Source organism: Vitis riparia, chromosome 10 (genome assembly GCF_004353265.1).
Source record: "Vitis riparia cultivar Riparia Gloire de Montpellier isolate 1030 chromosome 10, EGFV_Vit.rip_1.0, whole genome shotgun sequence".
NCBI classification, from domain to species: domain Eukaryota; kingdom Viridiplantae; phylum Streptophyta; class Magnoliopsida; order Vitales; family Vitaceae; genus Vitis; species Vitis riparia.
Genome location: NC_048440.1, coordinates 8,981,646 through 8,993,658, shown reverse-complemented (window position 1 = coordinate 8,993,658; position 12,013 = coordinate 8,981,646). Strand labels below are relative to the sequence as shown.

The following is a 12,013-nucleotide window of genomic DNA, read 5'->3' as shown; positions in this document are numbered from 1 at the left end:
AAATACTTGGTTAAGTATAAAGAATCAATTGAAATGTTACTAACTTGTTTATAGAAGTATTAGGACCATGCTTTAAAATGTAATTAAGTTTGATTGGGGTACAAATAACATGAAGTTCAATATTTAAAGATGTAAAGTTTACTAGATATAAATAGCTTAAAATTTGACGCTTGAAGATGCAAAAACTATTAGATACGAATGAGTTATTATTTGAAAGTGTAAGAAAAAGTAATCACATTAGGTTTACTACAGATACCTTGTATCAATTCCTAGATGACTAAATTTGATAGTCGGCAATCCCTAAATGATTTGATATATAATTTATGGTATAGCTACAATATACTTCCATAAATATATATGTTAAAATTTTTAAAAGATTCAAAATGCATGCAATCAATTCCATGAAGGATTGAAATATTTGAAGCAATGATTGAAAATATGATGTCATATTCTAGATCAAGCCATGATGATAATGTACTTTATCAAATTATGTCATGGTATATATTAAAATGAAGGTTTGTAATTGCTATAATCTTATTGACTCTTGAAGAGTTTATGATGATTATTTAATGAAAGAATTTGACATGAAGGATATTAGGAAAACAAAATTCTGTCTTGTTTACAAATCGTGGAATGTCAATTCATCAATCAACATAAACAATGGAAGTCCTAAAGTGCTTTCATGTGGATATCCACTAAATTCTCCAATGGTAGTTCGTCTATTAGAAGTGAAAAATGACCTTTTTCATCCTAAAGAATATATAATCATTCATATTAGTGTAATTCTCTAATAACTTTCTATAAAAAGGGAGACTTACTAATGAAACAAAAATTCACTTGCTTTGTTAGCATTCTATTTTCTTCTTCCTTGATTACTTTTCTTCTTTATTTTCTATAACAAGATGTAATATTTTGAAAAATAAGGAATACATTGATAAATTAATAATTTATTAATTAATTGATAAATTGATAAATCATTAATTAACCGATAAATTAACAAATCATTAATTATTGATTAATCAGTATTCACTTAATAATAGGTTTTTCTTGATCTCAAGGCTATTAATTCACGGAGTTTTAACTTTATATATAAATTTGCATCAAATAAAGCCCAGAACTACTTCAGTTCCTTACGAAGAAACATAAAGATCATACCAATTCTGGCCTCAGTGTAGGCTGACCAAAGTCCTGAGTCGGCACTACTTGGGCTTTGTACTAGCAGGGCCCAACACCCTTGCCTGTACATTCCATTCAATTCCGTGGGTACATATCTCCACCCACAATTTCTTATTGGCATCGAGTAAAGGCCCATCCGAGAGCAATGGCTAAATTAATTAAGAGGTTAAAATTTATACAGTTTTTAATTAGTTTGCATGTTTTTTCGTCTTAATCAAACTCTCCGACATGCATTTATTGATCAACTCTAGGGCCATAGAAACAATATATGCCTAGATGATACATTTTTGTTGCACTCTAAAGGGCCTACCAAGCAAAATACTGCACATCGACAAGCCACCCCGAGCGATGGGGTGCATCCCCGTGGTCCATTTATGTAATGTGCCTCCTCTAACCCATGACACAAGTGATTTTCATGACCCACCACGACAACGCATCTTTATGACCTATCAACACAATCTATACCTCTAGCCTCCAACTCTCTTTTCTCAAGACTCCTTTATCCTATACTCACCTATCTCTAAACCAAAACCGAATGGTGTGGCCTAATTCTTGATGTCATGGGAAGTGTAAAACCACTTCTAGTCTATCAACCTTCTAAATTATGTAATTTCCCATGCTTAAAACAAAAAAACTCGAGATCTTTCATTAAATTAAGTTCTGATACCATATTAAACTATCAATTTTAAAAAAAATTTAAACTTGTAAGTCTTGAATTCAATATCCATATTATACTCCTTAATAGAAAAAACAAGTATCCAACGCGATTAGATAAACTATGAAAATAAGACTCTGTGGATCATATCAAATCAAATCAAGATGGTTTCTTTATCCAAATGTGAGCAAGAGATTTAATTTAGTTATGTTTGAAGTTGAAAGGTACAATGATAAAATGACTCGATACAACTGATGGCTTAGTTGATTGGTCCCATGCAATAATAGTAGGCAGCACATGGGGTAAGGAAATCACTCACTCTTGTTATCCAAAATTTTGGATATTGTTGTGCATGCCTCGTTCAAGCATCCATCCCTCTACTGCTTTTTGGCTTGTCCAAATCCATTGTTTTCTTCCCGATCTTGATTCACAAATGAGGAGGGGAAAAAAACAATGGAAGAGAAAACTTTTTCAATCAAATTACTGAGGGAATATGCATGAGGAAGCAAAGAGAAGAAAATGATTAAAGGGCTATGTGTAGAAAGGAGAAAAGGAAGTACAATGATCAGGTAGAGAGCTGGGAAGTCTCAGTATTCGGTAGAAATTGTACAACCAGAGGCGACAACCACCCAAAAAAATTAATACTTGGAGCATCAATCATATTCGGGGGTTTGAAACAGAAGCGGTTTATCTGAGCAAAGGAAATAAATTTTGTACCCAGGGAGAGAATGATTGAGAGCTTATTTACTCGTAGACTGAGGAAAAAGATTGTGAAGACCTAAGAAAACCAATCATGTGAACTCCTCAGAACTCTGTTCAAAATCCAACTTTATAGCTCACTCATTTTGTTTAAGCACACCCATATAAGGCCTTCCAGGATTTTATATCACTCTTATATATTTATTTGATTAGTATGATCAATGTTATAAATTAACTTTGTCAATTAATGTGTTACCAAGTGTAGTGACATCTTAATTTGTTCCCAGAGTTTAAATGTAATAGTCAAGGGAACAATGTCTTAGAGATGAGCACCATAAAAAAGTGCTCATTTGAGGAGGGAAAGTTAGCATATTGCAACTCAACAAGGACAGTGACACATGATACCTTCACATATGACACTTTGTGTATTTGGGTAAACAAAAGTATAAGAGAAAGATAACACTATCAAGAGTTTGGTGTTTAGTTATACTATAAGAAAATAAGAAAAAATAATTTATTAATTTTAAATTTTTTTTCCCTTCATATTTTTTTACTTATAATTTTTTTCTTTCTTTTCAAGCTCCAAACATATTCTTGCCTTCTGCAAGCCTATCTTTTACTTATAACATAAGAATATGGAACAATAACAAGATATTAAAAAAAGTAATACTTATTTATTTGTTTACTTTTGGTCTTCTTCTTAATGTTATTGGTTGGCCTAAGACAAAAAGGGGAAATATTTCAAACACACACATGGTGTGGAGGACCTTATAGATCGTGCTACTGTTAGAGGGTGGAAGGCTAGGAAGTTAATGATGGCATTTGATTCTTCAAACAGGAGTCTTAGTTGAGAGTGGGAAAGAGACATAGTGTGATTACCAGGCGACAAATATTAGAAAGAATTTGATGTGATGGATTTTGGAGCTGAGTGAGGCCTTTGGTTTCTTTTTTATTTTTTTATACCAAATCCTAGATGTCCTTTGTTTCTTTATGAAATATAAGCACTTGGGTAAAAATCTAGAAAAGAAAATATAAAATAATAATAATAATAATAATAACATTGAGAACTTTTACTAATGATATGATAACACTGGAATTATGATTATTTTTTTGACCAAACATGAATAAAAGAAAACATCAAATGATGGCTGATGCTTATGATTTTAAGGAGGTTGAGAATTGAGATGGGAAAGACGGGAAGGCATGCGATGGGATTTAGCACCAAAGGTTTTCAAAAGACTAGATGGGTAGTCATGGAGCTTTATGTGTGTCATTGATTAACTCCATTTCTTTCTTTTCAAAATCATGACTACTACAGTCTCTTCCAATAAACCCATTTGCACCAGAATTTCCTCTAAACACATAATGGTTCTTACCCCCATCAATCACAAAAATGAGGAAAACCCATTTCACTAGAACTTTAGACTGTTCTTTTTCTCCAACGAAGTGACTTCAATTGAAAGGGGTATGAAAATTTCATTGAAGTTGATGGATTTGACAGAACTTTAGGTCACTATCTCTCAATAAATTAAACAATGAAATTGCTTTCACCACCAAGGGAGGCATCACTTGTCCATGATTCTGGTGCTGGATTTTGACATGTGTAGAAATCAAACCTGAAAACCTAGCTCTCACTTCAGCTTTTGATAAAACTCGAGGGAAAAGGGCCCAGGTGCCTAGAAAATCCATCCAATCCTTATGTTGAATTTGTGGATCCAAAAATGACTTTTTTTTTCCCTCTGAAAATGAAAAAGAAAGAAAAATAGTAAGCGTACTTGTGTGTGAAAAATGAAAATAGTGGTTGAAGCGCACCCTATGCACTTGATAAATTATGGATTAGTTTATTAGTTTTGGTTTTCAATTTCATTTCTTATGCCATTTTTTTTGGCGCAAGTTTTCTTGAGATATCCAAACTGACTTTTAAGTTTTGTGTAGTACCCTAGGCTTTGAATTACTACAACAACGATGGCTTTCAATCATGATCGGATCAATATGATAGGTGTTTTCCTAGGCGGGAACTCTAATCTGTCAGAAGCGCACTCTACATGGTCAACTTCCAATGACAAAGTCTTCAATATTTTAACTACTTGATTTAACTAATTTGTCAAAATTTACTACAATTTTCAGCAAAATTATGTGAAAGATATTTGAACTGCAGAATTTTCTTGGCCTTTCCTCAGTACTTCCTGTTATGGTCAGTTTTCAGGAAAAAGAAAACACAAAAACAAGAGAAGTAATGGATCTTTTCATCCAATTTTTGTTATCAATACTTCACCCTACACATCCCACATGATTAACTAAATCCTTATGTGGTCTACCTTTCGCACTAAATTGTGGAATTCAAACCATGAAAATATTCAGCTTTCTTGTAACCATATAATTATCATGGAAGCATGTGCTCAAAGTAGATGGGGCATTCACATGAACATTAACCTAAACTCGCTGGAATATATTCTTTTTAATTGGCAAGCTGGTTTAGAGAGAGAGAGAGAGAGAGAGAGAGAGAGAGAGAGAGAGAGAGGGAGGAAGGACAGTAACATCTTTTTTCATAAACATGATCAATAGCTAAAACATTTGCAAAATCCAAAAGTAAACACAGGTTGAATGGATTGAAGAACAGAAAGCTGAGGAACCAAAAGCTTTGCAGTTTCTCTTTCTATAACACATCCCTAGAGAGGCGAGATTGATAAGAAAAGTCAAGAGGTATCCTAATACTTTCTTTCTATTTTACATATCCCTATTATCGCTCTTGTCATCTTTCATTTATTTCTTCTGATCACAACAAAGCAATTAAAGCATGGTTTTCTTTTTAGAATACCCACATGATCAAAGTTCGCTTGAATAATTTTTTCCACTTTGAAAGATGAGAGAAAGGGCGAGAGTCCCATCTTCTATCAATCTCCTCACTGAGCTTTCCAGTCATGTCTGATAAATGTACTTATTTTAACTGTTCAAACCTTCTGTTCCTCAGCTTTCTGTCCCATCCACCAATATTCCAAAAGGAATGTGGGACTCATGGTTCTGCTCCCAATCAACCAGCACTCTCTTTCACTTTTTTCCTAATCTCCTGACTGTTCTGGTAAATAACAAGAAAAAAGGCAGAAAGTAGAAATCTCCCCCCCCCCCCCCCCCCCCCCCCCCCACCCCACCCCACTCCCCCCACATGAAATCCAAACTAGTGTAGCCAAGTTTATGCCAGGGCCCTTGAATGAAATTGCACCACAAACTAACTAAAGAGTATTTTTTTAGCAGGGGCTGAGTTTTGTTTCAAGCTATAGGTCTTTTGTTATAAACCCCTCTTATCTTCTCCAAATGATGTATTGCTGTTGTTCCCTGTCCAATCAAACAGGCTGAATGGATCCAAGGCCTTGCTTTCTCTCTCTTCATGATCTCCTGATGAGAATCCCTGTGCGAACAATAGATTTAGAGGGTCAGCCTCTATTTCTCCTAAATCTGCGAAGAAGTCCTCCGACTGGTTGGAGTCCGGCATTGCAGGCTTGTAGCTTCTTGGAAACCCTTCGCTGAATTCACTATCATCCATCTCTAGCTGCTTCTCAACGTTTCCCATCTCCTCTTTCACAGACGCACCTATTGTGGAACTCCCACCAACAATAGGAGACATGTCATCGTTGTTATAGCTCTCTTTGTTTTCTTCCTTCAACCCTGTTGCCTTCTGGGTCGACTGACAGCTCCCCGAGTTCTTTGAAGCTCCATTGTTTTTTGATGGCTGAGATCTGGTTGAGCCTGCAAGGGCATTTCTCTGCGTTGGCCATGGATGATTGTGTTCAGAAGTGTAGGTGATGACCAACATGTTTGGATCAGTTCGGCTTCGTTCCACTTGTTTCCTGGCCGAGCAACCCTTTGAGCTACTGCATCTGTAATAGCCCCTGGATAGTTTTACACGACATTGATTAACAAAGATTTCATCACCGGAATCAAATCGTCCCAATAACCTACATCATCTTACTGCATGAACTATCCGAAATTATAACTGACAGATAAATAAAAAAAACACTGATGTCACGAGTAGAAAACGAATGTGATAGTCTTAATCCATATCATCTGATTTCCCAACATGCTCCATAATGATTACTTATGTAAATTTAGATTTCCCAAAATGCGTCATGATGATTAGTTGTGTAAATCAAATATGCTACTTTGTTTTCAAGAAAATTTTGATGGGTTAAGCGGCATTTTCCCACCCTGAAAAGGAAATATCAATAAGCCTCCATTTGCCTGCCACAAAACGAAGAAAAACATCTCCATGAAATTCATCTTTATTTAGCATGATAATAGTACAGACAATAATTCCTCCTTTTTGTTCAGGTTCACAGGCAACCTTCAATTAATTTTGCTTGTCCCTGAACCATGTTCATTAATAGTCGAACTGTTAATACTCAGAAAGGCTTTGGCAGTTGGTTTTAAGAAACTTTCTTTGTTTGGAATTACTTTCCCCACTCTAAAAGCAGTCAAATTAAAGCTAAAAGTTGGCTGTAAGAAGAAAACAAGTAGTTAACTTAATCTATTATTGTTTTTCTGAACATATGATCAATCAGGTATATCATCAAATCGGCAATAATTCTTGTCAGAAGAAAACACACGAAATGCAGCCTTTGTTTCTTAGGAACTTTTTTTCTTGTCAAGAGTGATAATACCTGGAACAAACTTACCTTGGGTAAGGAGAACCTTTGATGGGCTTCTGACCGTACTTCCTCCACGCCCAGAGATCAGATGGAACTACTTCTCCACTTGGCCTGCTGTTTGCCGCTGCTGGAGCTGGAATACAAACCACCTTCTTTGCCTGGCTCTTCCTGGATGTTTCAATATCAAAGCATATAATTGGTTATGCCTTAAGAATTCCAAATCCAGAAACAAGAAGAAGGAGGAGCAGGATAGGAAGCTCTATGTCTGGGTTATGTCTTTGCTAAATTGCTAATCTCCCTCCGGCTATAAAATCAAAGCAGTTGGACAAATGATCAAACAAGTTGATTCTATTTCTTAATTTGGAGTAAATATTGTAAAGAGTCTTCTTTTTTGGCAGGCAGAGAGAAGGCTTATCTCTGGAATAAATATGTAGTTAATTTGTTAATCCTTGTTCAACCATTGATGGAGCTCAGAACTTTATCTGACTTGAGAATTTCTTGTGTTAGCTTATGAGAAATAATGCATATATAATTGAAGTTTATTTATTTATGTTTTCTTTGGCAGAAGAAGAAGAAAACTATAAATGCAAGTTTGTTGATCATTAATTTTGAAGCTAATTCTCTCTACATAGTAAACAACTTTTAAGATTTAATCCAACTTGATAATCTTCACTGGAGCAAAAATGTTCCATCTCAGCTTTTCGATGGAGATACTATTTTTTGGCTTATTTTCTTTAAGAAAGCTGAAAGTGATGGCATATTCTTCAGGCCAACACTAGTGATGAAAACACCCTGATCCTTTCAGGTGGGCTTTTGGAAGAAAAGAAGTTCCAGATAAGTAAATGAAAGCTAAGTTTGTGACTACTATTGTGACAACAGTTTGGAACCTTTCATGTTGATTAAACCCCAGCAAAATATTATGTTGGTTTGATATATTATTGACACACAGAACAATAATCTCATCTGAAATATGTCATAGAGCACCTGATATATATGTAACCCTCCCATCAAATTACTTATTGTGTGTACTTGTACATAATTTAAACCAAACCCTATCTCAATTCCCAGATCCTCACAATGATTTTGTGGAGACTCAAGTTGTATAAAAGCCATTAGTTTCCTAAAATCAAACATCACATGTTGTTCATTTATGAAGCCAACTGGCGAATTCTAAACTCCTAGAACTGCATAAATTAGGATATTTCGACTAATAAAACATTAAAATGAATTTAATGTCCATGTTCCAAAGGTTCTCACCTTCTCTTGATACCCGGATTTCGTGGAGACGAGATCTGCAAAGCGGTGCTGTCCATCAAGCAACCTTTGGAGCTGTTGCCACTAATCATGTCATTAGGAGCCAAGGTGGAAGTCTTAATTCCCGTCGGCGAAGCTGCAACTATCTGGGACTCGCATGGAGAGATCGGCATCCTAGCATTGGGCGAGATCTGAAGCATCCTTGAGAAGATATTGCAAGGCCTTTTCATATCCTCGTCAAGAATTTTCTGACCAAACATACCGCCGCCTCCAACAAGGTTGCTACTTATGTCCTCCCCACTGGTTTGTGTAAGCTCACTTGAATTTGAGCTGCCGAAGAAGCCTGAACCAGCTATGCCAAGCTCATGAAGAAGCGGATCTCGCATATTTGAGAAGGGATCGCCAAAGTCATCCAAGGGTTCATCTACCACCGGCGAAAAAATCATGGGCTCGCTTGGAAATTGCCAGTCAGCAACAGGCTCATCGGAGGTGCGCGCCCCACCGCTGCCGCTAGCTCGAACTATGTCAGCCAAATCTCCTTGATAATTCTCCATCCTTTGCCTAAAGTAACTGCACATACTTTTTTTATATGGGAAACCAGCTGAAGGAACACAAAACCAATATCATTTGACCAGAGTTTGGCACCTGTTATACCGAACAGACGTGAAAGACATGCACTTTGGTATGTGAATTTGGTGCTTGGATAAGCTATGAGACACCTTTGGGGGAGAAGATTTCTGCTGGGGAAGCAAAAGGCAAAGAGGCTGTGAAGCTAATTGGAAGTCATGTTCTTCTCATAAACAAACAAAGAGAGCGGCTTTGAAGAGAGAGAAAGAGAGTCGCTGACTTTTCATACAAAACACCTCTTCTCCCTTCTCCATACGCAACAAGGAAGAGAAGAGGGAAGAAGAAAAAGAGAGAGAGAAAGAGTTTTAAACTAAAGTTGATTTAATCTATAAGGGTTTATAATATCATATCATATAATAAGCATCAAAGGGTCAAATTTCTGCAACAGTTCGTTAATTTTAATTTATTTATTTTAAGTCATTTTTTTCAAAACCAAGTGATGGGAAAGTAAAAGAGGCGGCATGTAGCCGCATTTCTCGGCAAACGTTTCGAAACGGGTGGGCGTTTCATCGAGGGAATGACACTACTGTTTTGCCTGTCAAATACAAAACTGCAAGTCTCCTTGAGCACCTCTCAACGTGATGCACTATCTCTCCCTTTTATTTATTTATTAAAAGAAAAAAACAATGTGAAAAAACACAACACACAACTACCTTTGAACGTGCAACATTGTCTATGGGAATGCACCCCCGGTCCCCCACTTGCTCCCACATTAGTGAAGCTCTGAGCGTGCGGCATGCATAGGGCTAGAGACTGAGTTATTGCAGCTGCGGAACTTTATGGGTTACTCTTCTTCTTTCTCCATCTATGATTTACCTAACCAAACAAGTCTACTCCCGTTAAAGCATTTTAAATATAAGAGATATGAACTTCCCCCAAAATAAAAAAAAATAAATAAAACTCCTTTTCCCACTCTAGTCACCAATACCAAATCTTAAGACTATGTTTGGTGAAAATTTGAAAAAAAAAAAAAAAAAAAAATCAAAAGAAAGAATGATGGTTCCTTGGTCAAACATTACATAGTTCTATGGGAATGCTCCACTATTCATTGTCACTCCTGCTTCATTGCAAATCACACCTTTGCCGTCGTTCACAAATATCGTGGATATGAGCTTTGAGTCTATATTAATGTGTCCCGCGTGTCGGACACAGCTTTGCATAGAGAATTGAAAAAGAAAAAAACAAAAAATATATATATAAAAAAACTTTGGTGTATTTTGTAATTATTTTTACTAATAATTTTATATTCTTTAAAATAAAAAATTTTAAAAATATGTATAATAATAAAAAATTGTTTTTATTTTTTATTTTTAATAATAAAAAATTGTTTTTATTTTTTATTTTTAAAAATAAAAAATAAAGTATTTTTGAAGATTTTTTTATATATTTTATACAGTTTTTACTTGTTTGTTTTAAGGATTATTTTAAAAAATAATTATACATGTAAAATGATTAAAAAAATATTATATATAAAAATTATTTTTAGAATATATTTAAAAATATATAATTTTTTATTTTTAAATAGACTTTTATTTTATAACATATCAAATAATAATTTTAAAAGTTGTTTTCAAAAACATTTTTTTTTTGTAGAAATGTTTTAAAAAATTGTTACCATATATATCCTATTCTTTTATGCAAAATGAACGACAGAATACTGTAATAGTGTGAACCAAAAATTGTGGGCCCTTTCATAATTTGAATTTAATGGAATTAAATTGGTTATTTTGCCAATAATTTTATTTGAGCTGTTTTTGGATTTTAATTATTTGCTTGCACTTGTAGAACAGTTGATTGGACCGGCTTAGCCTTTAGGCCCCAAGGCCCCACAAGGATTCTAATTTGAGTGAAACAGGAAAATTGGAGCAGCCGACCATGGTCAAGACCATCTTATCTCTCTCTCTCCTTTTTTTTTTTTTTTTTGGTTTTGAAATTGAAGTTTTTTTAATAAAAAGAAAAAGAAAAAAAGTTGAAATAAAAGATAGGATTAAGAGTTGATCAAGAAAAGAAAATGAGATGAAGTGGGATTAACTGAGGGGAAAAAAGAGAAAAAGAAAAAGAAATAAAGTTGCACAAAACAACAATGCAAGTTGTATGGAAATAAAAAGAGAAAGAAAGAGACATCTTGGGCTGATTGATCAGCATGGTTGCAAGAAGAAAGCTTCACTGAACTTTTTCAAAGAATGGCTGGCACAAAATCTTGGTTAGGTATGATAAACAACTAAGAGGTCAGGTCGATCGATTGGACTTGGATAATCATAAAATCTTGGTTGATGAACACCTTTTGTCCAATCAATCAAGCATGCACTTAGATCCATCAATTGAATGAGGATTGATTTTCTTTGTTCCCAGCCATGTTGCTCTAGATTTTGACCCTTTTTTTTTATTCTTAAATATAACATTTGAAGGATTAAACGTGCCACTTTTGGCTTTTCAATCATGGAGTTTTTGTGGGGGGACATGTAAAGAATAATTATGATCTTTAAAATGGGATTAGGGGAAAAGTAACAATGAATTTGTAGAATAGATACTTTGTACAAATTAATCATGTGCTATGAACTAGAATTGGACTAGTGACATGGGGATTTTCAATCTTCTATTTGATCAATTGAGTTATCCTAGCTATTCCCGATGCATTATCCTCATATTTCTAAATGACTTGGTCTATGTCAACTAAAAATAGAAAGACAAAAAGGTATTACAAAACAAACATGAAATTTCTTGAATTAGTTGAACCAAATCTTGGATCAATCATCTACACATGCATTCTAAGCTAGTTAACAAAGATTTTTAGTTTCCATATTTATCTTTCATTAAACTAAGGTAAGGGTTGATAGTATTGCACATAACTTTTACAAAATATATTCTATCTCGTCTAATTTTAAAAAATGTATTAAATGAAGTATATTCTTATGCAAGTAATTCCATTAAAATTATATTTTCTTTCATTTTGATATTT

General features: G+C 34.6%; 1 protein-coding gene across 1 annotated transcript; it reads right to left on the bottom strand.

The window, feature by feature from the left end:
- Positions 1 to 5,734: 5,734 nt before the first annotated feature.
- Positions 5,735 to 9,343, bottom strand: LOC117922938 (probable WRKY transcription factor 14). The gene is made up of 3 exons (XM_034841168.1): positions 8,431 to 9,343; positions 7,201 to 7,341; positions 5,735 to 6,417 (listed from the first exon to the last, which is right to left on the bottom strand). The coding sequence occupies exons 1-3, from the start codon at positions 9,003 to 9,005 to the stop codon at positions 5,817 to 5,819; spliced, it is 1,317 nt and encodes a 438-aa protein (XP_034697059.1). The 5' UTR covers positions 9,006 to 9,343; the 3' UTR covers positions 5,735 to 5,816.
- Positions 9,344 to 12,013: the final 2,670 nt, after the last annotated feature.

Coding starts and splice junctions, on each gene's coding strand:
- LOC117922938 (XM_034841168.1), bottom strand. CDS start 9,005: ATGTGCAGTTACTTTAGGCAAAGGATGGAGAATTATCAAGGAGATTTG. Junction 7,342..8,430: donor AATCCGGGTATCAAGAGAAG/GTGAGAACCTTT, acceptor TGAAACATCCAG/GAAGAGCCAGGCAAAGAAGG. Junction 6,418..7,200: donor AAAGGTTCTCCTTACCCAAG/GTAAGTTTGTTC, acceptor AAAACTATCCAG/GGGCTATTACAGATGCAGTA.